The sequence below is a fragment of the Pseudorasbora parva genome, chromosome 22 (genome assembly GCF_024679245.1).
Source record: "Pseudorasbora parva isolate DD20220531a chromosome 22, ASM2467924v1, whole genome shotgun sequence".
Lineage (NCBI taxonomy): Eukaryota > Metazoa > Chordata > Actinopteri > Cypriniformes > Gobionidae > Pseudorasbora > Pseudorasbora parva.
Genome location: NC_090193.1, coordinates 31,157,411 through 31,182,575, shown reverse-complemented (window position 1 = coordinate 31,182,575; position 25,165 = coordinate 31,157,411). Strand labels below are relative to the sequence as shown.

Below are 25,165 nucleotides of genomic sequence, written 5' to 3'. Positions count from 1 at the left end.
GAAACTCATCTCTACAATACTCAGATTCAAGAGAAAACATGAGGACACTCATAAATCTAATCTGTAATTCAGAACAGAGAAGCCATGGAGCATATCTAATCCCAGTGAACCGGCTTTACTATGACCACAGTCTGTCATCAGCTGTGAATGTCTTTTCAGGAGCATGTCACTTCCTCTCCTGTTACTTCAGCAACTGTTTTTTTTTTTTTTTTTTATACAAATAGTTGCTTAGTGGCTCCAGTAATGTGTTGTTTGGCTGTCGGTGTTAGATGTACATGTATTATGTGGGTTGTTTACAAGCCAGGTGTTTTGACGAAATCTCAGATCTGTGTTTTAACATTGTTGAGCGTTTATAATCCCTTTCTCATCTTGTGTAAACCTGCTAATCTTTGACCTTAATCTGAAAGTGCCGTGGATTTATTTTATTTTATGTTGTATATTCTACTCTAAAGGGATACTTCACTGCTTTTTCATATTAAACTATGTTATTCCCTTAAACGATTTGATACATACACCTCTCGTCTCAGTCTCGAAGGGAGGGATGATTTTTCAGGCGTGACTTTTTACTGCGCCGAGTCGAAGTACTCTCAAAAGTGCTATTCGCCATACATTATCGTTCTCCTTTTTAATCCGCTTAGAAAAGCACCATGTTTTTTTTTTTTTATGTCACCATACTAGGTCTTTCAACTATTCATGTAACTAATAGGGAAAACGTGGAGGTCGCTTCTAACTTGATCTTTGTTTGGTACCATAGTGAATGAACCGGGTTTAATGGGCTAAGCTAAATGCTATCAGATCGTCACCGCGCGTCAGAGAGATTCATGAGAGATGAGATGAGAGAGGTATGCATCAGCTCGTTTTAGTTAAGGGAATAACATGAAAAAGCGCTGAAGTATCCCTTTAAACGCTGAAAGAAAAAAAATCTGTTGATATCATTTTACTTTAATGGAGAGGAGTCAATAAAATTCATTTGAGTTCATAATGCTTAAAATTGCATTCTTCATAAAATGGCATTATAAATTACCGACTTGCAAATGTGGAAAAATAAATAAATTAGCAGCTAAAAACAGCTGAAATCTGATATTGAAGTGAGACCTCCAAATGGGTGTCCCTCAACAACACAAAGGCTAAGCGTCTCTTATTGCATTTCAGTCAAACATCTCTTTGTAATTTGATCAAATTTATGAAGCAGAGAGTAAATATGTATTTATACGAAAGCTACAGAAGCGTCGGGGCTCTAGACGGCGCAGTGCTGTGCCTGTTGGAGAAGGAAAGGTCAATCCTAATGTAATAAAGTGAAACGGAAATATGCTAGCATGCTAAGCCTGGTAGCCTGGCAGGATATGGAAGCAGAGATACAGGATAAGAGCAGGACAGACATGTGGTCAGAGTGTGTTCCTTTGCTTTGTAACCAGGTTAGGACCAGGATTCAGACATTTGATACTTTAAACAAGAGACAACTCTCACTTCAGTCACGCTTTTCTTATTTGTTCCATTTCAATGTTGTTGTCATTTATGAATGATTTTAATATGTTACCCATTCTTGCATGAAGTGTTGCGCTAAGTTATATGGTGTGTATGTGTGTGTGTGTGTATATATATATATATGATAAAATGCTTTTGAACTTAAACTAAACTAAAACAATTAAGCTGTAAAATGTTTTCAATAATAAATCTTTCACCTAATCAGCAAATAAACAGATTACTGAAGCAAAGACTGAAGTAATGTCTGCTGAAAATTCAGCATTGCCATCACAGGAATAAATTAAATTTTAATTGCATTTAAAATATATGAAAATGGATAACATTTTAAAATGTAATATTATTTCACAGTATTATTTGATCAATTAAATAGTGAGCATTAAAAAAACATGTAAATTAAGTCCCAATAATTAGAAATACAATTATTTTGCATCAAAAAAATTACCTTGTATACTTCAAAAATATGGCTACTCCAGTTTTAAATACTGCAATAAAACTTCTGTAACCACTTCAAAATGAGTGAACGGTTGAAACAGAATTAAATAGAATATATTACTTATTTACAGTAATTACAATATGGTATTTTGTCAAAAACCTTTTGGTTACCATAGCGACTCTTTTGAAGTTGTGTTCTTAAGCATTTCAAGTAGTCAAGCCCTCTTTTGAACCTGAACAGTTGTAGCTTCCGAGATGCTCAGTTCCTAGAAATGTGCTTTCTTCATATACCATGCTTTTAAAAACCCTTCCTTGAGCTGTATGCTGTGCACAGTGTGTGTGTTCTTGTATACATAGTTTATGAAGACACAAATGTGCATAATGACATGAGTATTACAACGTAAACATATCCTCATACTTCCCATGTCCTCATTAACTACTTGGCTTGAAAAAAAAAAAAAAAAATATATATATATATATATATATATATATATATATATATATATATATATATATATATATATATATATATATATATATATATAAATGTTTATGCCTATGCGTGTCCTGGTAAATACTACATTATTAGGACAAAATGTCCCCACGAAGATGGCAGTATCTGAAATCCCTTGTGCTTGTGGGGAACATTTTTGGTCCCAAGGTGGAAAACGGCTTACAAATCATCCTAAGGTATGGTGACCATATTTTTGATTGCCGAAAACCAGGACACTCAGCCCGGCAATGAGATACTTGTAGATTGCCCTATAGTGTCGGTCAATTTAATGGCCCAATGAAAAAGAATGAAAACCAGGACATTTTTATCACTTCATAAAAAACAGCCAGGACGGCCAGGACAGGACATGTCCTGGGAAAACAGGTTTGGTCACCCTATACCAAGGGATGTTTTTAAAAAACAAATGTGAAAATGCTGAAAGTTTTCAGTTTAGGGTTAGGGGATAGAACGTACATTTTGTGCAGTATAAAAATCATTATGTCTACACTGTAAAAAAAAAAAAAAAAAAAAAATCAGGTCTCTAATTGAAAATTGCATCAATTCACAAAAATTGCGTTTGGCCAACTGAAAAATTTAGATGTGATCAGTCACTAGAATTATTTTATTTTTTTTTTTTACAGTGTATGGAAAGTTCCCATTAAAATAATGAAACAAGTGTGCGTGCGTGCGTGCGTGCGTGTGTGCGTGCGTGCGTACACTTGTGTTCATGTTTTTCAGTCCCTGTGGGGACTTCAACCTGAATGCACACAGACTCATAGGGACTTGTATCACCATGGGGCCCTAAATTGAGGAAACAAGCTTATAATTTTTATATTTTTGAAAATGTAAAATGCAGAAAGTTTTTTGAAATGTGTAGGTTTAGGGCTTAGTGTAGGGGGAGAGAATGTACAGTTTGTACAGTTTAAAAACCATTACGTTTATGGAGAGTCCCCACAATGATAGAGTGTGTGTGTGTGTACCCCTGGTGTCAGCTGCAGAGATTGGCCCTTCTGTCAATGGCACGCTTGCTTATGGTGAGGGCCCTGCAGCTGTTGCTAAAAAGATGGAGGGCATTGCATCACTGTCCACAATTGCTTTGATCACAAAAACAAAGACTATATGACAAAATCCTCTTTGTAAAATTAAATGTATTAATTTATTCTTTTCAGTAATGTTTTAATTAGGGCTGTTAATGGATTAGCGAAATTGCATTTCAATGAATTAATGACGTGCTGGTAATTCATCAAAATAACAGCAATTTGTTTTACATTTATCAATCGTATCTGGGAAAAGCCACACAAAGTCAGGCTTAAGAAGTCAGTCCATGTGCTTTATTTCTGTGTTACTGACCTTCACCTTACACTTTGTAAGACGCCTTGTTAAGTAATTCACTCTTCAGCTCATCGCTCACTGTGGATTGGCAAAACATGAAGTGTCATTTCAAGCTTGAATTGCTTAGATGGTGGGAAATCCCTTATTACAGCATTTGTAGGGTCAGGAGGCATAATTAATAGCATAACATTTTCATTGCATTTTTGTTATACTAATCACACTAAATGAAATTGACAGGCCCAGTTTAAATGCATCATCTCGGCCGCTCTCAATATCTCAATTTGTGAATTAGAATGAGGAAACGAGTGGACGGTGCAATGGAGAGGGAGATTAGGAAACGTGCAAGGAAGCCAACGCGAAATTAAAGGACTGGAACAGCTGTGTGTCAAGCTGTGTGAATAGAGAGGGATCTGGCTGCGCTCTCTTCCTGTCCCACTGAAAGCCACTCGTGAGATTCAACAGCTTTCTCCCCATGACCCTCAATGTTCACACTGAGAGGGCCGGCTTCAATGGATCAATTACCCCAATGATTACGTTCATCAAATACTTGATTCAAACTCAAATCCCCTTACAGAATTAAACGTTTCTCTCTCAGATAAGAGAGATGGATAAAAGATGCTTTCGGTCCGTCAATCCATTGGTCCTTTTGTCTTTATTTCTTCCTTTCACTTATTCCCTTTCTCTATCTCCTTCCTCCATCTTCCTCTCTATTGTTCACTGACTTCATTAAAAGGTCACACCTTATCTCTTCAAGTTGATTCCTGTTTTTTTTCTTTCTCCTCTCTCTTTTTTCCCCTCCCTGCATCCTTCCCTCCCATTCCGTCACTTAATGGGGTGAAAGCCATCTCCATTACTGTGAAGCTGTACACACAAGTACAGATAACACCCGCTGTGTCTAGTAATGAGTGATTGGACATCATCGAGCGTGCCTGTTTAGTTAGCTCACCGTGTAGCCGCGATCCGCCTGCGTCTCGGAGAAAAGGAGATAATTGACAGACGTATAATCCTCTTCCTCCGCATGGGACTCCGGGGAACGGTCGCGGTGACAAAGTGATGACACGTAGAAAAAGTATTAAATCCAATTGTGGGAAAACAGCAGGGGAAGGAAGGAGCGCAGACCGAGAGTGACATTTACATTACAGGAAGTGATTTAGAAAGAGAGTTGCTTACTGCCAGTCACCGTTCCAGTCAAATCGCCTTGATTTAGACCCTGTCAGGCAACGTTTTGGTGTCTGTTAGCCTTCGAGAGATGTAAATACTTGTTTACAGACTGTTTTGCCTACGCGTTAGCTTTGTTTGGTCATGATGCCATATTCCTGCACTTGTGAACTCTTTCCCTGCCAAACACGGATTGTCCGTTATGTGTGAGAAAACGGTTCAAAGCTTTTCCGGGTTTCCGTCTTTTCACTGTCAGCAATAGGGGGCGCTATTGCGCATCTTCTGAATGAGTACTGAATCACCTGATCAAAACACACGCGAGTAAGACGGAGTAAAACAAGTGAGCGCATGAAATCATAATGTAAAATAACATGATTATCCTCATTAAAATGCATATGAATCAAAACTAATTTTACTGAATGAAATGTGGACAGGACTGTGCAAGCATTAGGGCTGTTGATGGAAACTTTTTTTCTCTTTAAAAGAAGAGGGTAAGCTCTTTATTTTGACATATTGCATGCTCAGATATTCATTAAACTAAATATTCTATGGGCTATTACATTTTTGTGAAAATTGTCAAAAACCCTGGCGGTGGCAGGCAACTTTTTTTTTTTTAAACGCTGGCGGGGAAAGAGTTAATGTAAACTAAAACTATGGGCCCTATTATTGATTTGATCTCATGGTCTGAAGCTCATGGTGCAGGTGCACTTTAGTCCGATCCCTCCACCCCCCCACCCAAAAAAAAAAAAAAAAAAAAAAAAACGGTCGTCGCACCAGGCGCATGATCCAAATAGGATTTACCTAGTTGTGTGTTTTAGGCATACATTCTAATAAATCTATCAGAGTCTTAACTCCCATTCCCTTTAACTCTTTCCCCGCCAGCGTTTAAAAAAAGAAAAAAGTTACTAGCCAAAGCCAGGGTTTTTGACAATTTTCACAAAAATGAATATTTTGTTTTATGAATATCTGAGTGTGCAATATATCAAAAGAAAGAGCTGACTTAGATAGTTTTGATTCATATGATGTTTAATAATGATGATCACGCTATTTTTCATATGCATCTGTTTACATACGATCACTTGTTTTACTCCGTCTTACTCGCTTATGTTTTGATCAGGATGCGTAATAACGCCCCCTAGCCTCTGACAGTGAAAACACGGAAACCTGGAAAATTCAGTTTTTGGCCGGGAAGCGCTTTCTCACAAATAACAGAAAACTCCGTGTTTGGCAGGGAAAGAGTTAAAAGCCAGTTTCGCTTGTACAGTGGTGGGTTCGCTATTTACATAGTGGAATTTGTAAACACTTTTCAAGAGAGGAATCCATAGATTTCTAATATTTAAAAAGGTTTGTGTTCTGCTGCGTGTCACTGTGTATCTAATAAGCAAGGTTTACGTGCATTGTGCATCCGCCTGTGGGTACATATTACTAACGCGGCATTTAAATAACTCAAAAACACTGCACCATTAACTTTAGACCAGGTTTTTTTTAGACCAGGCCTCAAAGTAGCAGCGCACCAACAATGCACCTGAACAGACCTCGTTTTCAAACCATGGGCACACAAATGGCTGCAAATGCATTTGCTATTTAAATAAAATGGCGCTGGAAATTAAAATGATAAACGTCAGGCTGAAATGAGCAAAAAAAAAACTATTGCCTGGCATCACATTGTGCCAGGTCTATGATACGGCCCTAAAAGTGTTATTTTATTGAAATAAAGCTAACATAATAAATACATATATCCAATATATTAATATAATATGTTCTAAATAAGTCATTTGGCATGTACATCTCAGATGGTTTGTTTTTCCTGTGGGGAAATATCACAGAAGATACTTCTGTGGTGTCATGCAGCAGCTGATTAAGATGAATGGAAATGCTAACGGCTAGCTTTATATTATGAATTCAGGTATTATAGGCTTCCTTGGTCAACACTAATATGATGTTTCCAGATGATTTAGTAATTGCCAAATGAGGAACAGTCCCCCTTTTCCACCCGCTGGGTTGTTGTTTTTTTGTCACTGAAAAACTGGTGGGTTGCTTTTGTAATTACTAGATGAGTCATAGCTTTCTGGGCTTAACATTAAGGCTAGTTTCTATATAGAAACTAGAAAATAGAATACAAAGGTAAACAGAGAGGGAAAAAAGAGAGAAAGGGAGAAAAAAAGCAATACTTTACAAATGCCATTTTGGGAAATTAAAACAGATTAATACAATTAATGAAAAAAGGCATTTTGTGTGTTTGTTGGTGTAATTAGTGGTAGTTATTATAGAAGCAAGTGGGACTTGATTCACAGTAAGTGTGTGTGTGTGTGTGTGTGTGTGTGTGTGTGCGTGCGTGCGTGCGTGCGTGCGTGCGTGTGTGCGTGGGCATGTTTTTGTAAAATATATGGACACAAACGTGTATAATGAGATGGGTATGACATAGGTATTACAAGGAGAGGGTGAAATATAAGGACATTATCTGTCTCCACTTTTCAAAAAGCTTATAAATCATACAGGATGAGTTTTTTTGAGAAAGTAAACATGCAGAATGTTTCCTGTGATGGGTAGGTTTAGGGGTAGGGGCAGTGTAAGGGGATAGAAAATACGGTTTGTACAGTATAAACACCATTAAGCCTATAGTTCATGTAATCATGTAGTTCTATCCCAGGGGACTTCAACCTGAATGCACACTGACTCATGGGGACTCGTGTCAATGTCGGACCTAAATTGAGAAACAAGTGTATATTCCCCGTGTAGAAACAAGCTTATAAACCATACAGAATGAGTGTGTCTGCACCTGCTATCCAGTTCTTTCCCACCTGTGGAACCCCGCTGTGCATTTCAACCATTTCCAAGAGCGAACTTTGACGCGGCAGGCGATCATAGCACAAAGACCAAAGGAGAGCTTGAATTTGAACTGGCACGCTCGCTAGAAAGATATTACAAAAGCTATCACCCAGCATGAACGCGTCTTCCTCTATTCCTAATTACAAAGGCGTAATGACACAGAGGACATCATTTTGACTTGTTTCATGTTTTTCCGTCTTTCACGCGGCCTCGTAATGGGCTGAATGTTTTTGAATGCACACACAGGTGAAGAGCTGCACCTGTGTGTCACACCAGTCAATGTGGCTCTTGAATATTTACAGCACACATGAAAGACATACCACAGAGTGTGTGTGTGCATGTGTGTTTGCGTTTGAATGAATGCAAAAATCTCCCTGTTCGATCCACTTTCTTTTATTTTATTCCTTTTTAGGTCATTAGAAATCATTTTCTGTCCTCTGTGTTGCAACGGTTCTTTTGTGTTCACCTCCCTTCCTCTCTAGTTTCCTTTAAGCCATTGAAACTCATTAGTCTTACATGCAATTTTGGAGTATACAAGGTCTCTTTAAGACTTTTAAAGCATTTTTAATAGGCAGTCTTTTTCTGGATGTTTTTTGATTACATTTGCCATATTATGCACAGGCTTCACCTGATGAGCTGCTGTATATGGGATGTCAATACAGATATAGAGCTGAAAGGACAGGATGTGTTTTCTTTCTATCAGATAACAAAGAGAGCGATGATGTAATCAGTTAATGAGTAGCTGGTGCTGTAATGAGGAAGATGGGACATTCAACAGTGTACTTTTTGATGATTGAACATTTATGTGTGCAGTAGTACAAAATTAAAGATGCATATGTATATGCATATGCACTTTGGTGGGTTGAAATGTAAACATAAGATACATGTTTCCTTTGCAGTCTTTTGAAAAGGCCTCTGAAATAACAAACTAAATGCAATGTCATGCTGTATAGTCTTGCAATGTAGTCATTTTTCAATACATATCGATGATATGAAATATCTGAAACGCTTCCAATACTCATTTTCCACAGAAGATACACTATACCAGCTTTGCTTTCTTGCTCTCTCATCTCTCCAAAAGTGAGCTGAAGCACAAACTCACTCGCTTCAATTGATCTGGATGAATATTGTGGGTGTTACAGGGCTTGAATTTTGGTTTTTTTTTTACTCATTCCCACAGATTTTGTGCTCACACCCAATGTATTGGCACATAAAGCTGCTTCTTGATACTAAATTGAGTTATTTTTGCGCTTAGTCAAATGCTCACTCAAAATGCCGGTCTTGGCGAATATTCGCGTATTCAATAAGTATAAATATTAATATTTAATAATATTCAGTTACGTTTTAATTAAACTTAAGCAGTTGAGAAGGAAAACACATGGGTAACGTGTGTCAGGTCTTAAAGTGACAGTAGCCTAATGTACCTGCCACCAACTTATGAGATAATATTAAAAATATCTATAAAGCAGTTGTCCCCATGGTAGCAGTCAAAAATTGTGGCCAATGAAAATGCTGAGTGGCTAGTAATTTTGGAAAAACCACTAGCCACAGTGAATGTTAAGTCAAGCCCTGTATATAGGAAGTGGTTTAAATAGAAATAGTGCCAGCTGCTTGAGCAGATTCTGTAATGTGAGTTTAATCTTTTAAAGGGTATAAACTCATCTAGAGTATAGTGGATAGATCTCTGTGTGTGTGTGTGTGTGTGTGTGTGTGTGTGTGTGTGTGTGTGTGTGTGTGTGTGTGTGTGTGTGTGTGTGTGTGTGTGTGTGTGTGTGTGTGTGTGTGTGTGTGTGTGTGTGTGTGTGTGTGTGTGTGTGTGTGTGTGTGTGTGTGTGTGTGTGTGATCACAGAGATCAAAAATGCTGAGCTAATGCTAAGTTTCGCAGCTGAAGAGCCCAATGATGCTTTTAGAACCAAGTTACTGCCCAGACAAACATGTAAACACACTCGGGGAGGCACAAAAACACACAAAACTATATAGCACAGAATTGAGCTAATTTCTACCCATTCAAATCCATACGGGAACACTCGCACAAGCAAGTATGCTTTGTTGAAATGCGACATCCAGTGATCCATAAAAGTTGCCCAGGCCCTCCACCCCCATAGTACCTTTCATGTGTGTGTTGTGAAGGTTAGCACATTCTCTTTGAAAGGCCAACAGATCTTTCCCCTGCAGGTGAGCGCTAAGGACCGTAAACCCCGCGTCGAGCCCCTGCTGCGCCAGGAGAAAAACATCTCTCGCTAACCTCTCTCCACCACTCAGCACCCATTCTCTCCCTTGCACTTTTGTCTCGTTCCACCGACTTGCGTCTTCAAGGAGGTCCTGCATGTGAATGGCCATTGATTCGGATTTGTGTGTTTGTTTGGAGTCATCTCTTTCGCCGTCTACTCCGGAGGCGGGCTACCCTGAGGCCTCGGCTTAGAGCAACTTAACCAGGCATTAGCTGCCTGCTGCTCGGCTGAGAATGCATAATGAAAAGAAGCGTTTGATCGAAAGACATTTGTCCTTGGCTTAGTTAAAGCGTCTCTGCGTTCCCTTGCCGTTTTCGTGAGGCTTGTCGATGAGCCTCCCCAGAGTCCATTGGTATTTGCCGCCATATACCCCTCTCAACTTGTCCTGGATCAAAGAGGTCTATACAAAGAACTTTGGTAAAACAGCATCTAGGTACACACTTAAAAATAAAGGTTTTCAGGTTGTTTTCGCAGTGAAGAACAACTTTTGTTTCCCCAAAATCCTTTCAGTGAACTTAAAAAAATCGGTTTTCTTTTGTAATTCTCTTGGTTCTTTTGGTCTGGAGCAAAAATGAAAATGATACATTAAACCCTGGTTTAAAGAGTTCATACACTTCATGAGGATAAGTTCTCAACCTGTTTTTACAACTTTTATAAGGTATATTTTGTGATGGAACTTACCAAACATCCAAAAGAATGCTGTGTGCTAAATGCATGCGTTGTATGTATTAACTTCTACAGATTTTCACTGGGGCAGTAGCCTTAAACATAATAATATAAATGTACATAGATGCCTATAAATGTGATTTCAAATCTTTGGTGATCCTGGAACAACATTTCAATCAACCAGATTTGAAGAACAAGTTTCATGTCAGTTCATCTCAAGTTTCAGCCTTACAAACAGGGTTATGTGCTTCATCAGTGTTATTCACCTATTATTTCCCTCTGATTTTAGGGATAAGTTATGGGTAGGATTAGGGCTACATTTTTGGATAGGAATGTTGTTTCAGGGTTGCTTCAACTTATCAAACTGTAATGGGTAACCGCTCCTAGAACCAGGTATATTTGAAGGCCCTAAAGATTTAATGCCTGAGTCCTTTTTAGAGACACATATTGTGTGACATCACATCCTGTTTTTGGTTTGTTTAGAAGTCTTTGGTCTGTGTTGTGTTCATATTTCAGTCAAACTGCACCAGAGTTTGCCTGGAAGCGAAAGTAGTCGGATTGTTTGGTGTGCACTAAGGTTCAAATGGTAGTGTTCACACTTTTGCAAGAGTGCAAGAGTTTGTTTTAAAGGGGTGATGAATTGAGAAATCAAATTTCCCTCGAGCTTCTTTTATAGACACCTGGCCCAGAAAACGAGGCTCTCAAATCAATGGCGTATTAGAAGGATGAAATGCCGCCTCTATGTGTACGCTGCTTCTGTAGCCCCGCCCACCGACTTGTGCAGCTCAACTGATCGCGTTAGTGAGCAATAAACACGCTGAAGATAGCAAGATAATCATTTGTAAACAAGACACAGGTCGAAGCTGGATTTGCAGACATATTGAGATTAAAACACAATGCTATTCCTTCTATATTGGATACGACTGGAATGGTGCAACACACTTATGTGAGTAAAACATGTTTTTTATATGCGATAGTATTGCATTGATACAGATCGTATTGATCATGTGTACGTGACGTGTCTAACAGAACATACCTTAGTACGCTGTCACAGGCTGGAGAATCCTTATTTGTTGGTTCATTGCGACTCGAGATCAGAACAGATCCGATCGGATATGTTATGGGCCAGGGGGCTCGCAAAGCCCAACGTCCCAGGGCTATGTGTGTTTTCCAGACCAAAACGTAAGCACGTCAGAAGGCCGGTGAATCTTAAATAGTAAAATAACATTCATTTCTTGATCTGCAATGTTAATGCCCACACTCTTGACTTGATATTTGAAGAGTGCGCGGTTCACGCTTATATCCGCCGATCGGTCAGGCCATAAAAAATAATAATCAATTGTGGGTGGATGAGATAAATCATTGTGTTTGTTTGATAAATACGCTTTAAAAGCCCCGTCAGAGAATTATTCCGGTTACCGGTTTTAAAACAATCCCTCCCGTGAACTGACAAGGGAGCAGAAGCTCATTAAATATGCAAAAACATTCAATCCTAGCCAATGGGCGTTTACTTCTAAGTCTTCAGTACGGCACGCCCACCAAAACCCAGCGTTCAGGAGAGAGCCTCAAAACCAGTGTAGAAAATAGCCTATTGCTTATTCCTTATGATTTTTTTAATGTAAAAACCACACGAACATCGTTAGTTGACCTCAGACAACAGTAAAAAAAAAAAAAAAAAAAAGCCAGTTCATGACGCCTTCAATCATGAACACACCCTTAGTGCGGAGAACATTTTAAAATCCTAAAGTACATTTTCTTTCCCACCATAAAGAACTTTGGAATTGAAAGGTTTCACAAATGTCAACGCCAGGACCACAGATGCAAACGTTTGACTGTATATTAACATATTTAGCAGCGATTTAGACCTGAGAGGAAGGGAGAGATCTGCGATGATATGTTCAATCACGCAAACATGCACACAGGTGCAGCGGCAGCCTGTCATGAAGGCCTTGAGGCCTGTTCCAGCTGTCCTCTGAGCCTTTAAGGTGCAAGGCCGACTACACACAGTCTCTCTCACACACACACATACATGTGCATCCCCGTAACAACTGCGCCCCAGTCTGCCAGGGCACAGGTGCGAGTGCTCTGATGCTACCCTGCTCACGCTGAGCGGCCGTATCACACTTTCTACACAAAGCCTGTGTTCACGATCCCTACCCCACTGTGAGTGTGCCCTCTCATGTACCCTTACTCGACATCACTCCCAATGTCACACATTTTCAGATGTAAGGCCACTAAAATCCTAAAGTCAACATGAATGATAACATGCAGAACTAGCTGCTAACATCATATTTCATGTTTGATGTGACGTTCACCCTTTTTTTTATCACTTATCGAGTGTCATAAATGACTCAGTCTGCAATTCATTTTTTTTCTTCTAAGATTTTATTGACTGTTGACTCCTTTCACCTCATGGCCTAATGATGTTTCCAAATGATGGCATAAGAGCAGATTTATTAATGTCCTGGACTGTCAACCTCTGTTTGCACAGGCTGTTGCATTCTCGGGTATTTCAATGCCACAAACTGGTGACGTACAGCAGATTGAGACAGGGAGAGAAGGATGGTGAAGAGGAAATTGATGTTGGCTGCGAGACACACTGTGGACGAAGGAAAGCAGGAAGCTGGTAGTGCAGTGCTGAGATCGGGAGGGGTCACTAGCGAATGAGCGCAGAAAAACGGAACGACGGGCCTGAAAAACGAGATGCTAATAAAAGATTTGGCAGGAGGCCTTAATGCACTGAGTCAGAATATACTATCTGTCTCTCTTTCCGTCTCCCTCGTTCTGTTTCCCAGCTGGAGAATCAAATAAAGCACCTAACCACCCAAATTCTTCTGAGAGATGGAGTGGGGAAAGAAAGAAACCCTGGCATCTGAAAGCTTCCTCCTTAACTGAGAATGCAAGGTGTTTGTTAAATGGCTTCAAACTCCTAAGAGGCCTGGATTCTCATTCCTCTCTTTTTCACTCTTTCTTTCCCCCACCAGGCTCGGAGGGAAGTTCTCCCTCTGGCAAATTCTTATGACATCATAAAATAAAATGTCACAAAAATGACATTACAAAAAATAAAAATACAGCGAAAAATCATAGATGCCTTTTTAAAATTTTAAATATATATGTTTTTAATAATTGTATTACATCATAATTCAGTTTGTAATGTGTTTGCATACACTGAAAAAAAAAAAAAAAAAAATTCAGGCCCCAATTGAACATTTTCTAGTGACTATCTAAATTTTTTAGTTGGCCAAATTTAATTTCTGTGAATTGATGCAATTTAATTCACAGATATTAAATTTGGCTAACTATAAAATGTAGATTTTATTTTTTTTATTTTTTTTTACAGTGTCCAGTATACGGTACATACTTATATACATACATAAGTTTTGTATTAAATATTTATTAAAAACTAAATTATGATTATGCCATATATGTATATCTATTGACTAGATTGTAAAATATATTTATTTTGTATGATCTAAAACTATTGTATCACACAATATATTTCTAATATTTATTTTAAAAGGTAAACAAATGTATTTTTTTAAAGGAGCGCCATATATATATATATATATATATATATATATATATATATATATATATATATGCATGTTATTTTCTCATGTTATTTTATTTTACAAAGTCACCTTTAAACATAGCTAATAGCGTGACATTCGTTTTAGGCAATTCAGTTTTTATTAAATCATAATTATAATTAAAATATAATTAAGTTGTGAGAGGTTGTGATAATATTGTGAATACTGTCCGACCTTAAGGTCATTGTTAAGCAAGCCATGCACTACCTACAACCCTTTCTGACTTCATTCATAATATAAGACATCTCAACTCTCTTTTTTTTCCAGACGCAGCAGGAAACAAACCAGAAAATAGTGAACATGTTATGATGTGACCTTCTGTTAGGAGTGTCATATAAATATGGCGTTGTCTCGAGTTGCTGCTTTGCCTTTGGGACTTTGTGTGCAAAGTAAAATGAGATTTGTCGTACACACATCATTAGCTTGATGAGTGGGACAAGTGCTGCGCTTGCAGAAGCCGCGTGCTCTGAAACTGAAGTCTGCGATTCCCAGTAAATGGTGCACAGGGCCGAGCGTGTGCTGCTTGTGATAATAATTGGGCAGTTGATGTGACATTCCTGTAGAGTGGCCGACGAGCAGTCCATAGCTCAAGAACAGCCATTCGATATATAGATCTGTGCATGGACTGTCAAGAAAACACAGGCATGTCACACAATACAGTTATAATGAAGTGTCCCCAAAACAGCTTGTAACCTTGTGTGCTGACTGTACGTGAGGGGGATTGGAGGTGGCAATAATTCACACCGTGCCTCCTGCTTTGTATCTGGCGACAAATTAGTGGCCTCAGCCGGTGTCACATGTCTTATTGTTAGTCATGGCGACCCTGCCAAGTCTCAAGGTCACCTGTTCCGCCCAGGCATGAATAATCTATTGAGGGATTGGTTCTTCCTGACTGCCTGCATGGAGATGTGTCAGCATGGATTATTTATGCTTTATTGTGCCTCCACTCATTGAACGAGCAGTCAGTCCTGAGCATGCTGGAGAAAGCAAGTCTGATTTGTTTTCTTGGCGTAGCTGGTCACTAGCAATGTATTTACGCTTGAAATTGCATTTTTAATATTTGGTGCAGTGTTTTTTGATCGTCCTCACAAAGACAAATTTAGTAAAAAAAAAAAAAAAAAATGTATATAGTTAATTGTTATTGCAACAAAAACTTTTATTTCAATATATTTTTAAAATGTAATTTATTCCTGTGATGGCAAAACGGAATTTTCAGCAGTCATTTCTCCAGTCTTCAGTCACATAATCCTTCGGAAATTAATAAAAAAAAAAAAAACAACCCTTCGGAAATTATAAATATTTCTGCTGCTTAATATTTGTTCATAAGGATTCTTTGATGAATTAAACAGTTTAAAAGAGCAGGGTTTATTTGAAATAATCTTTTGTAATATTATAAATCCCTTTTGAATAAAAATATTAATTTCTTTAAAAAAAGAAAGAAAAAAAAATGACCCTGAACAGTTTCGTTAATGTTTGTTTTGCTAGTCTTGCATCTAAAGGTGATATGAAAGTGTGAGGCAGAAAGATATGCATGCACACACACACACACACACACACACACACACACACACACACACACACACACACACACACACACACACACACACACACACACACACACACACACACACACACACACACACACACACACACACACACACACACACACACACACACACACACACACACTTGTTTTTATGAAATGTGGGGACATTCCACAGGCGTAATGTTTTTTATACGGTACAAACCGTATTTTCTATCCCCTTAAACTGCCCCTTTCCCTAAACCTACCCATCAGGAAAAAATGCAGCATTTTTACTTTCTCAAAAAAACTCATCCTGTATGATTTATAAGCCTTTTGAAAAGTGGAGACATTGATAATGTCCTCATATTTCACCCTCTCCTTGTAATACCTATGTCATACCCATGTCATACATACAGTGGCATGAAAAAGTATCTGAAGCCTTTGGGATTTCTCACATTTCTGCATAAAATCACAATCAAATGTGATCTAATCTTTCTCAAAATGACACAAATGAAAAAACAGTGTCTGCCTTAACTAAAACCACCCAAACATTTATGGGTTTTCATATTTTTATTGAGGATAACATGCAAACAATGACAGAAGGGGGAGGAATAAGTAACTGAACCTTATGCCTAAGGAGACTTTTAGAGCAATTAATACCAATTTTTTACCAAACAATTTAAGTCAGGGGTGTGTCCAATCACTGATGAATGGCTTAAAGCTGCCCTGCTCACTATAAAACACACACCTAGAAAGAATTGTGTCTTGATGAGAAGCATTGTCTGATGTGCACCGTGGCTCGCTCAAAAGAGCTCTCTGAAGACCTGCGATCAAGAATTGTTGATTTGTATAAAGCTGGGAAAGGTTACAAAACCATCTCTAAAAGTCTGGATGTTCATCAATCCACAGTTAGAGAAATTGTCTACAAATGGAGAGAGTTTGACACTGTTGCTTCTCTCCCAAGGAGTGGCCGTCCACCAAAAATGGCAACAAGAGTTCAGCACAGTATACTCAGAGAGGTAAAAAAGAACCCTAGAGTGTCAGCTAAAGACTTACAGAAATCACTGGCACAGTCCTATATCTCTGTGCATACATCGACTATATGTAAAACACTGACCAAGAATGGTGTTCATGGAAGGACTCCACGGAGGAAGCCACTGCTGTCTAAAAAAAAACATTGCTGCACGTTTAATGTTCGCAGATAGACACTTGGAGAGTCCACAGAACTTCTGGCAAAATATTTTTTGGACTGATGAAACGAAAGTTGAACTGTTTGGGAGGAACACACAACGTCATGTGCGGAGAAAAAAAAGGAAAATCTCACCAACATCAACACCTCATCCCCACCGTGAAGCATGGTGGAGGGAGCATCACTGTTTGGGGCTGGTTTGCTGCCTCAGGGCCTGGACAACTTGCAATCATTAATGGAAAAATTTATTCAAAAGTTTATCAGGATGTTTTACAGGAAAAGCTGAGGCTGTCTGTCAGAAAGTTGAAGCTAAAAAGAGGATGGATGCTGCAACAAGACAATGACCCAAAACACAGAAGTAAATCAACTTCAGAATTGTTTCAAAAGAACAAAATACACGTTCTGGAGTGGCCAAGTCAAAGTCCTGACTTGAACCCCATTGAGATGCTGTGGCATGACCTCAAGACAGCGATTCATGCCAGACATCCCAGGAATCTGACTGAACTGCACCAGTTTGTAAAGAAAAATGGTCCAAGATTGATCCTGATCGATGTGCCAGACTGATCAGGAAGCGTCTGGTTGAAGTTATTGCTGCCAAAGGGGGGGCAACCAGATATTTAATGTGATGGTTCAGTTACTTATTCCTCCCCCTTCTGTCATTGTTTGCATGTTATCCTTATTAAAATTATGAAAACCCATAAATGTTTGGGTGGTTTTAGTTAAGGCAGACCCTGTTTTTTCATTTGTGTCATTTTGACAAAGATTAGATCACATTTGATTGTGATTTTATGCAGAAATGTGAGAAATCCCAAAGGCTTCAGATACTTTTTCATGCCACTGTATTTGTGTTTTAATATTTCACAAAAACAAACACAAAAGATGCTACAAACGGCTACAAAAACCAGCAAAACAGCTCAGATTCAAAGTGTGTGTGTGTGAGATGTCATTATTTAAAGTGGACAGCATGTTCTTCCTCACCTTGTCATGCATGCTAGTTTGTGCCACTCAGGACTAGCCCTTGTCTTCCTCTTGCACAACAGAAGAGCGCCACATTCTAAATGTCAAGCTCTCTCTCCCCTCTTATATGGCACTTACCCCTGTCCCCTCATACTCTTGCAGAAAGCATCCCTGAGGACAGACCAGCCTGCTGACCCTCCAAATGCACAAACAAACTTCATACATGCAGCAAAACTCTAGGCGTCCCCGTAGTCTTTGTCTTAGGCCCGCTGCAGAACTCAACTTTCTCGGGTGGCTTTCTCTGTGCTCTGTCCACAGATGCACCGCAGATGTCTGTGTGTGTGTTGTAAAGACACATTTTGACCTCAGCAGAGGCAGGTGCAGTGTACCATTACCATTGAGAATGGGTAGGGGAGTTTGAAAACTTTTTCAAGGTTAGCAGAAACCCCACAGACCAGAAACAAACTGAACGGAACCCCAGGGATACAGGCTTTTGTTTGGCCAGACACACACACACACAGTGAAATCAGGAACAATAGGGACTCAGGAGCCGAGTTGCAGAGGATCATTTTTCATGACATGGCTTGGCCTTTAGCAGAGAAACATCTGAAAGAGCAATTTAAAATATGATTAATGATGATAATAAGGTCAAGTGGTCATCATTTATACACGCCGAGCTTTGCTCATCCTGTGAAGAAAGAAAACCAATTGACTACACTTCTGCGAAAGTAAACACAGATATCAATTTAGCTATGAATACTTTCGCGGTGACAATTGATGCATTTTCACCGAATGAAGAAACAAAAGAGTTATTTATTTTCATAGAAAATGAGTGCATCTTTCTGGATCCATTTGAGGATTATTCCGGTATTTGCGCTAGTCGTTTTCCGATCTCATCTGTTATTCCGAGACACTTTTCGGGGTCTTAAATGGGTGAGTGATGACTGTTAGATTATTGAAAACATTTCTTCTCATGAATTCATGAGGTTGTTTGTGTTTCCATGTTTTTGTCTCCCTAAAGACAGACATCATCAAACTATTAAATATGGATGAAATACTTTTGTTTGTTCTGCTCAAATCACTGCACTTCTCTTGTCAAACGCACATAGAACCGATGGCACGGGTCCCTAACTGTGAGGTCTGCGTGTGTTCACGACCGGGGTCTCAGCTTTACCTCAGCTCTTTGAGCATTTATATTCACAGGACAGCAGCTGTGCTTTCCTTTTCGCTTTTTTAACTTCCATTTTTCATGTTTCCCTTTTGTTCCCATATTTTTTCCCCCCATTTCTTTCATTTCCCATTTTAAAATACATAATTTTTTTTATCCTCTTCACAATCCTGGACCCATTTGACACACTATCAGAACAGCCCACAATAATCCAAAATGTGGTTTCTTCTGAGCTGAGATGAAAGGAGGGGAAGACGCGCATACACACACACACACACGTACAGATCCAGTGCCGCACTAGACACTTGGCTCTGTGATATGGCAGGGCTGCCTTGGGATAGCTTCAAAGCCCAGTGACATAAATTTATGATAGCAGCGCCACACTTTTTGCCAAAACTGAGCTGTTGTTGTTCTACTGAGAGGAGGAGTGAGGAGAGAGGGAGGGCGTACTGTTGAATACATGAGCATGATGGTGGGGAACTGGCTTATTCTTTGTCATCTTTTTGATCATGTTCATAGAAAACGCACTTATTTAGCCAGATAGTTCCCATTCTCCCCTCTTCTCTTCTATATAATAATTCATGCCTTTGATTAGCTTGTTTGTGGTGTGTGTGTAGTCACATTTTGTTTCAGGGTCCAATTTTCACTAATCACTAACAATTAACTATGAATTCTGCCACAAACTCATAATTACTGCTAATAAATAGTTAGTAATGTAGTTGTTAAGTTTAGGTATTGGGTATAAGGGATGTAGAATATGGACATGCCGAATAAGGCATAATATTTGCTTTATAAGTACTAATAAACAGTAATATCCTAGTAATATGCATACTAATAAATTAAGTGAGAATTATACCCTTAACTAAAGTGACCGATTTTTTTTTATTTTATTTTTTATGTAGTTGAAAGACTCTAATGCTTATCAAGGCTGTGTTTAAAAAATAAATAATAGTAAATAAAATAAATAATATTATGAAATACTGACCCTAATGGTAGTGTATATAATAATAATTCAGAAGAAAAGTATTTTTGAATGATTCATTAAAAGCCCCAGCTCATAAGAGTTATTTGTTCATGGATCAGATTGCATTGTTTGTTTTGTGTGAATGTTCATTGTGGCAGTACAGTGTCTTTTTATCTCACCAAATTCAATTTAGACTGCAAAAATCAGATTCACAATTCGGGTAAAATGTGATTTTGACGTGGCTCTGGTGATTTAGCGTGGTGCGGGAAACGCTGACTCAAGTGTTAGATTATCTCAAGATGTTTTTTTTTGTTTTTTTGCACTGATGACAGATTCGAACATAAGTGACAAATAATCGTTCGGTTGAAATACCTTTAATTTGTGATGTTTTTGATCACTTCCTGTATTCAATCATTTTGTCCCTTAAATCTCACCATGATGTTATATTTAGCCTTTTTTCTGCAAAAAATGTCTTCATGCCTTAAAATTTCTTCATTCATTAATATTCAAATAATCCCCGCCTCCACTCACTCACACACCAGCTTAGAGATTCACTCGGTCAACTTAACAGTAGAGGTATATAGTTCTAAAGGCATATAGTTAATCTTATACATAGTTCACCCGTTATATATTTCAAAAAATATACCGGGATAACCTGGCTTCTCTTGAGACTCCCTTGCTTTGCAGCATAGTAATGATTTTAAACTAGTCTGTCTTTGGTTCACTGCTGTTTTAAGGAGAATATACTCAGCAATGGTGTTGACTTTGCAATTGGTTTGTCTCATTTCATATTAAAAACACCCCATAGACATATAAACAACATTAAACATGGTTTTCACCACAGGGGGTCTTTAATTTACCATTTTTAAAAAATCGTCTATTTCCTCATGGCTGATTAAAATGTTTCGAAATGATTTTCCAGCTAAATTAATCTTTTTCTCTCTTTTTTTCAGAGGAGGATTGTGTGAACTGCACAGAGGAGTGTCGAGTGCTGGGTCACTCTGACCGTTGTTGGATGCCCCAGTTTCCCGTAGGGGCTGGAGGAGCAGGAACTCCCCAAGCCGAGGGCTCTGACTACCGCACCAATCTCTTCGTCCCTGCCGGCATGGAAGCGGTCGCAGTGGAGACTGAGACTTACGAGACAGTTTGCAACCCCAACGGCAAAAAAACGTTCTGCACATTTGGAAAGGAGCGTCGGGACCACACCATCCTGGTGGCGAATGTTAAACCCTACCTAAAGACCAAACGTGCCCTAAGCCCTCTCTTGCAGGAAGTCCCTTCTGCCTCATGTAGTCCCACCAAAGGCTGCAGTACAGGTTCCCCGTGCTCTTCGGCCAAAGGCATGGGTGACGGAGCAGAGGGCAAGCCCAGCACCAGCCACTACGGACCCCCCGATGGACAGTACATCTCCCCCAACAAGCAGAACAAAGAGCAGGGCTACTCCACGTTGCCTCCCTCTGATCCCGTGGCCAAAGTCCTGGCTGAAGCGCGTTCGCGGATCAGCCAGGAGACCGCAGTGGAAATGGACTGTGTCTTGGATCAGGGTGGAGGAGAGATGGGCCGCGGCACCATGGACGCAGACCAAGTGGTCCGAGACATTGACAAGCTCCTGCAGGATTGTCGGGGGAACGAAAACACCTCCATCAGAAAGTAAAACGGACTTCGAGTGAGCAAAAGAAACCACATGGGAGGTAACATGGACCAAATCGTGACGCTCTCCGAGAGAGTGTGCGGCGAAGATGGGGGCGTTTCGTGAGAGCAGAAAATGTGTGTACTTGAAGATCTAAAAAAAAAAAAAAACATAAGGAGCAAAAAAACTGTTCGCTTTTGTTCGTCTGGACGCCGTGTTGTGTTTTGGGGGGCAAGGGAATTCCTTTGGAGTTGCAGAAGTGGCTGCTCCTGGCTTCTTGCGAGCTTTTTCTTCTTCTTTAAGTGCCCACCAGCTTCAAACTCTTTCTTACAGTGACGTCTTTCTGTCGCTTACCTGCAAGATGGAGCGTCCCACCCTTCTCCTCCAGGGACTTTTGGAGGGGAAGCGGGTGGACGAAAATGGTTTGTTATGACAATCGCAAATCAAAAGTGTTCGGGGTGCATTGGACGCCCCAGAACGGTTGGACCACACCAAGACAGAGACTTTCTCTTTAACTTTTACTGGCTTTGTAATATCAGCATAATAAGTGCAAATGATATCAGAAAACTCTGTGTGTGGGGCCTGGAATCTTTAGGGCGGGGTGGGGAGGGTTGATTATGAAATGTAACCATTCTTCACCTGTCATTTCTAGTCACGTGTAAACTGTGTCCTCCCCCCATGTATACGTACATATGGTACATTCCAGAACGGTGAACCTGTTACTCTCACTTTATTGGTCCTCTGTGATCATCTGTCTTCAGCTTTTCACTACTTTTAAAGTGACTCTTCACGTGTCTGACGTTAAGTTATAACAGTCACTCTCTTGTATATTAGGGACATTTTTCCTCAACTGTGAAAAGATATATCTATATATACATATAGATAAATATATATATAAATATATGAACTTATGTATAGTGTCCAGATAACAATGAAAATATTTATACATTTTGTAAAAAAAAGATGGAAAAAACATTAATCTCAGAAAAAAAAATGAGGGTGCGCACAGGCTGAAAATGCGGTTGAAGATATTTATTAAACTGCAAAGGACACTGTTTTCGATTTCAGAAAAACTACATTAACAACAACACCAACAAAAAAAGATTTTAAAAAAGGAAATGTCCCTTCACATTGTCACTTATACACAATATCATTTTAATGTGTAAAATGTATCCAATTTAATGTGTTTACATCAAAACAACATATTTTTATTGATTTTTCTGCAGTTTCTGTGCATTTGAGCCAAATTGTTACGTGTACAAGAGCTATATTGTGTATTTTATTAAATTAATATATGGTTGTGTTGTAATATACATGGGCTTATATTGTACTTGGCAACTGATGCCTTAGTAGTCGTCAAACTCTATGAGTTTAATTTCCATTCGGTTTCATTCTTGTTTCACTCTTCCGCTCTCGCTTTCTGCTTCGCCTCGCTGCTGTGCGTTTGGACAGGTTATGTTGTTTTAAACACGTGTTGGAAAAGACTGCTTAAATGACATGTTCACTACTTGCTGAACAACTTGTTTTTGTCTACAAGAAACAAAACTAAAAAAAAAAAAAACAGCCACAGACTACTACAGCTTGCATAGTTTTTTTTACTATAGCTATGGGCAGCTAATTTTTCAAAAATGTCCATTGTTTGGGTTCATTACAAGCATTGTTTCCAGCTTTCATGCTCTTTTTTTTTTATTTGATGAGCAGAAATAAGTCCTTTGTGAATGTTTAGTGATGCTGTCTAGTCTGTTTAAGGCCATTTGTACTGCAGAGGTTCGGAAGGATTCAGAACATGCTGTTCGTTTCATAATAAGGACGGAAAAATGCTTCCCTCTGAGGTACTCTTGAAACAAATCAGAAATCATTCATCTGTCTTTCTCTCAATGCATAAAACCAGCCAGTTTAGGAAAAGAACAACAACTCGTGTTGTTTCACAAACCCAGTAAGCAGTCTTTTTGCGTATTGCCTCAATTCTCTGTTGATTTTCAAATTCACCATGAAATGAAAATTGACTATTCTAATTGACAGTACTTATTGTAAATGATTTATCCATGCGCATCAGACGCCCTCATATATCTTTAATCAAAATAACTTCCCTTCCCTCTTGCAACCACTTCTCCTCTTTTCTCTGATGACATATTTCACATAGCTCACATGGGTTCACCCAATAGCAAACCACAATGATCCAACCGTCCAATCAATTCGTTTCATGCCGACTTCAATACAAGGTGCTGCAGAGGACGATGCGATATTTTGAAAGCAGACGCATATAAATAATACGAGTGTGCAATGTCATGGAATGTATATAGAAACGCTGCATATGGTATATTGTGCATATGGTACACACTTTATGGCGTATTATATGCACAAACAACCCACCCCACCACCCCAAAACCTACCAAAGAGCGTGTCATATAAATGCCATAAAGTGTGTATCATATGCACGGCAAAAACTGCGCAGCATATGCACACCAAAACTCATTTTGGCCTATACATCCCATGAGATTGCACACTCGTACTACTGATAATACACTCTCAGAAAAAAAGGTACAGTGCTGTCACAGGGGTAGGTACAAAAGTGAAAAGGTACATCTTTATGCATACATACTCACCCCTAAATGGTACATATTAGTACCTTAAAAGGTACATATCAGTACTTTAAGAGTGCATATTAGTACCTTAAAGTTACATATTAGTACCTTTCTGGTTTTGTACCTTAGGGTACCACCCCAGTGACAGCAATGTACCTTTTTATCTGACAGTGTATTCACATGTGATCGTGTTGCATTTTAATGTTGAACCAACACTTGTATCATCCACCATCTTGGTCATCCACTGAGCTTTTTGCAATGTGTTCTGCAAAGTTTTCTTATTTGCTGCCTTTGAATATGGCCAAAAGCGAAGGGAACTTAAAAGACAGCATAATTAAACCTAGCTCACAGAACTGTCGTTTTCATCTTCCCCACATCAAACGGAGCTCAGTTGTTGCAGCTCAAACTATCCATCCAGTAGTTTATAATGCACATAATGACCTTGTGCACTCTCCTCATATCATAGAATATGAGAATATAAACAATGAATATATGAATATATATATATATACAGTATATATGTCTATATGTTATTAGATTGGTAGCCTGCCCACACAGTGTACTTTGGGATTTGAACTATTCCCAGGCACAGCAATTAAATGAAAAAGCACTCCTTGTAAACGAACTGCAGTTATATGTTATGTTTCCAAAGTTTTGCCTCACTGTGACTAAAATGAGCTGCCACAATCACAAAAGAAGCAGAAAAAAAACTCAAGGGGAAGAAAACCATTTTCATGATCGGCTATTTATGTCATCAGAAAGCATTGCCCGCGGTGTGCGTTAAACACAGGTCGCCCTGCACAGCTGCCACAGGGATGGGAACAAAACTTCTCTCATCTTCCGTAAAGACACAATCGCGTCTGTTCCATTATTTATTTATATACATGTTGGCTTATTTATATATTTATTCATTGTTCCATCCGTGCATGT

At 39.0% G+C, this 25,165-nt stretch overlaps 1 protein-coding gene and 1 long non-coding RNA gene across 3 annotated transcripts in view; one reads left to right on the top strand and one right to left on the bottom strand.

Moving 5' to 3' along the window:
* The window catches only part of pcdh17 (protocadherin 17), a 90,371-nt gene extending 67,408 nt beyond the window's left edge, over positions 1 to 22,963 (top strand). Inside the window, exon 5 of the mRNA XM_067430964.1 lies at positions 20,974 to 22,963. Coding sequence (XP_067287065.1) covers positions 20,974 to 21,674 — 701 coding nt within the window. The 3' untranslated portion in view covers positions 21,675 to 22,963. The remainder of the gene's footprint in view (positions 1 to 20,973) is intronic.
* Positions 1 to 25,165, bottom strand: part of LOC137057869 (uncharacterized) — a 69,144-nt gene that overhangs the window by 30,064 nt on the left and 13,915 nt on the right. The window lies entirely within an intron of this gene.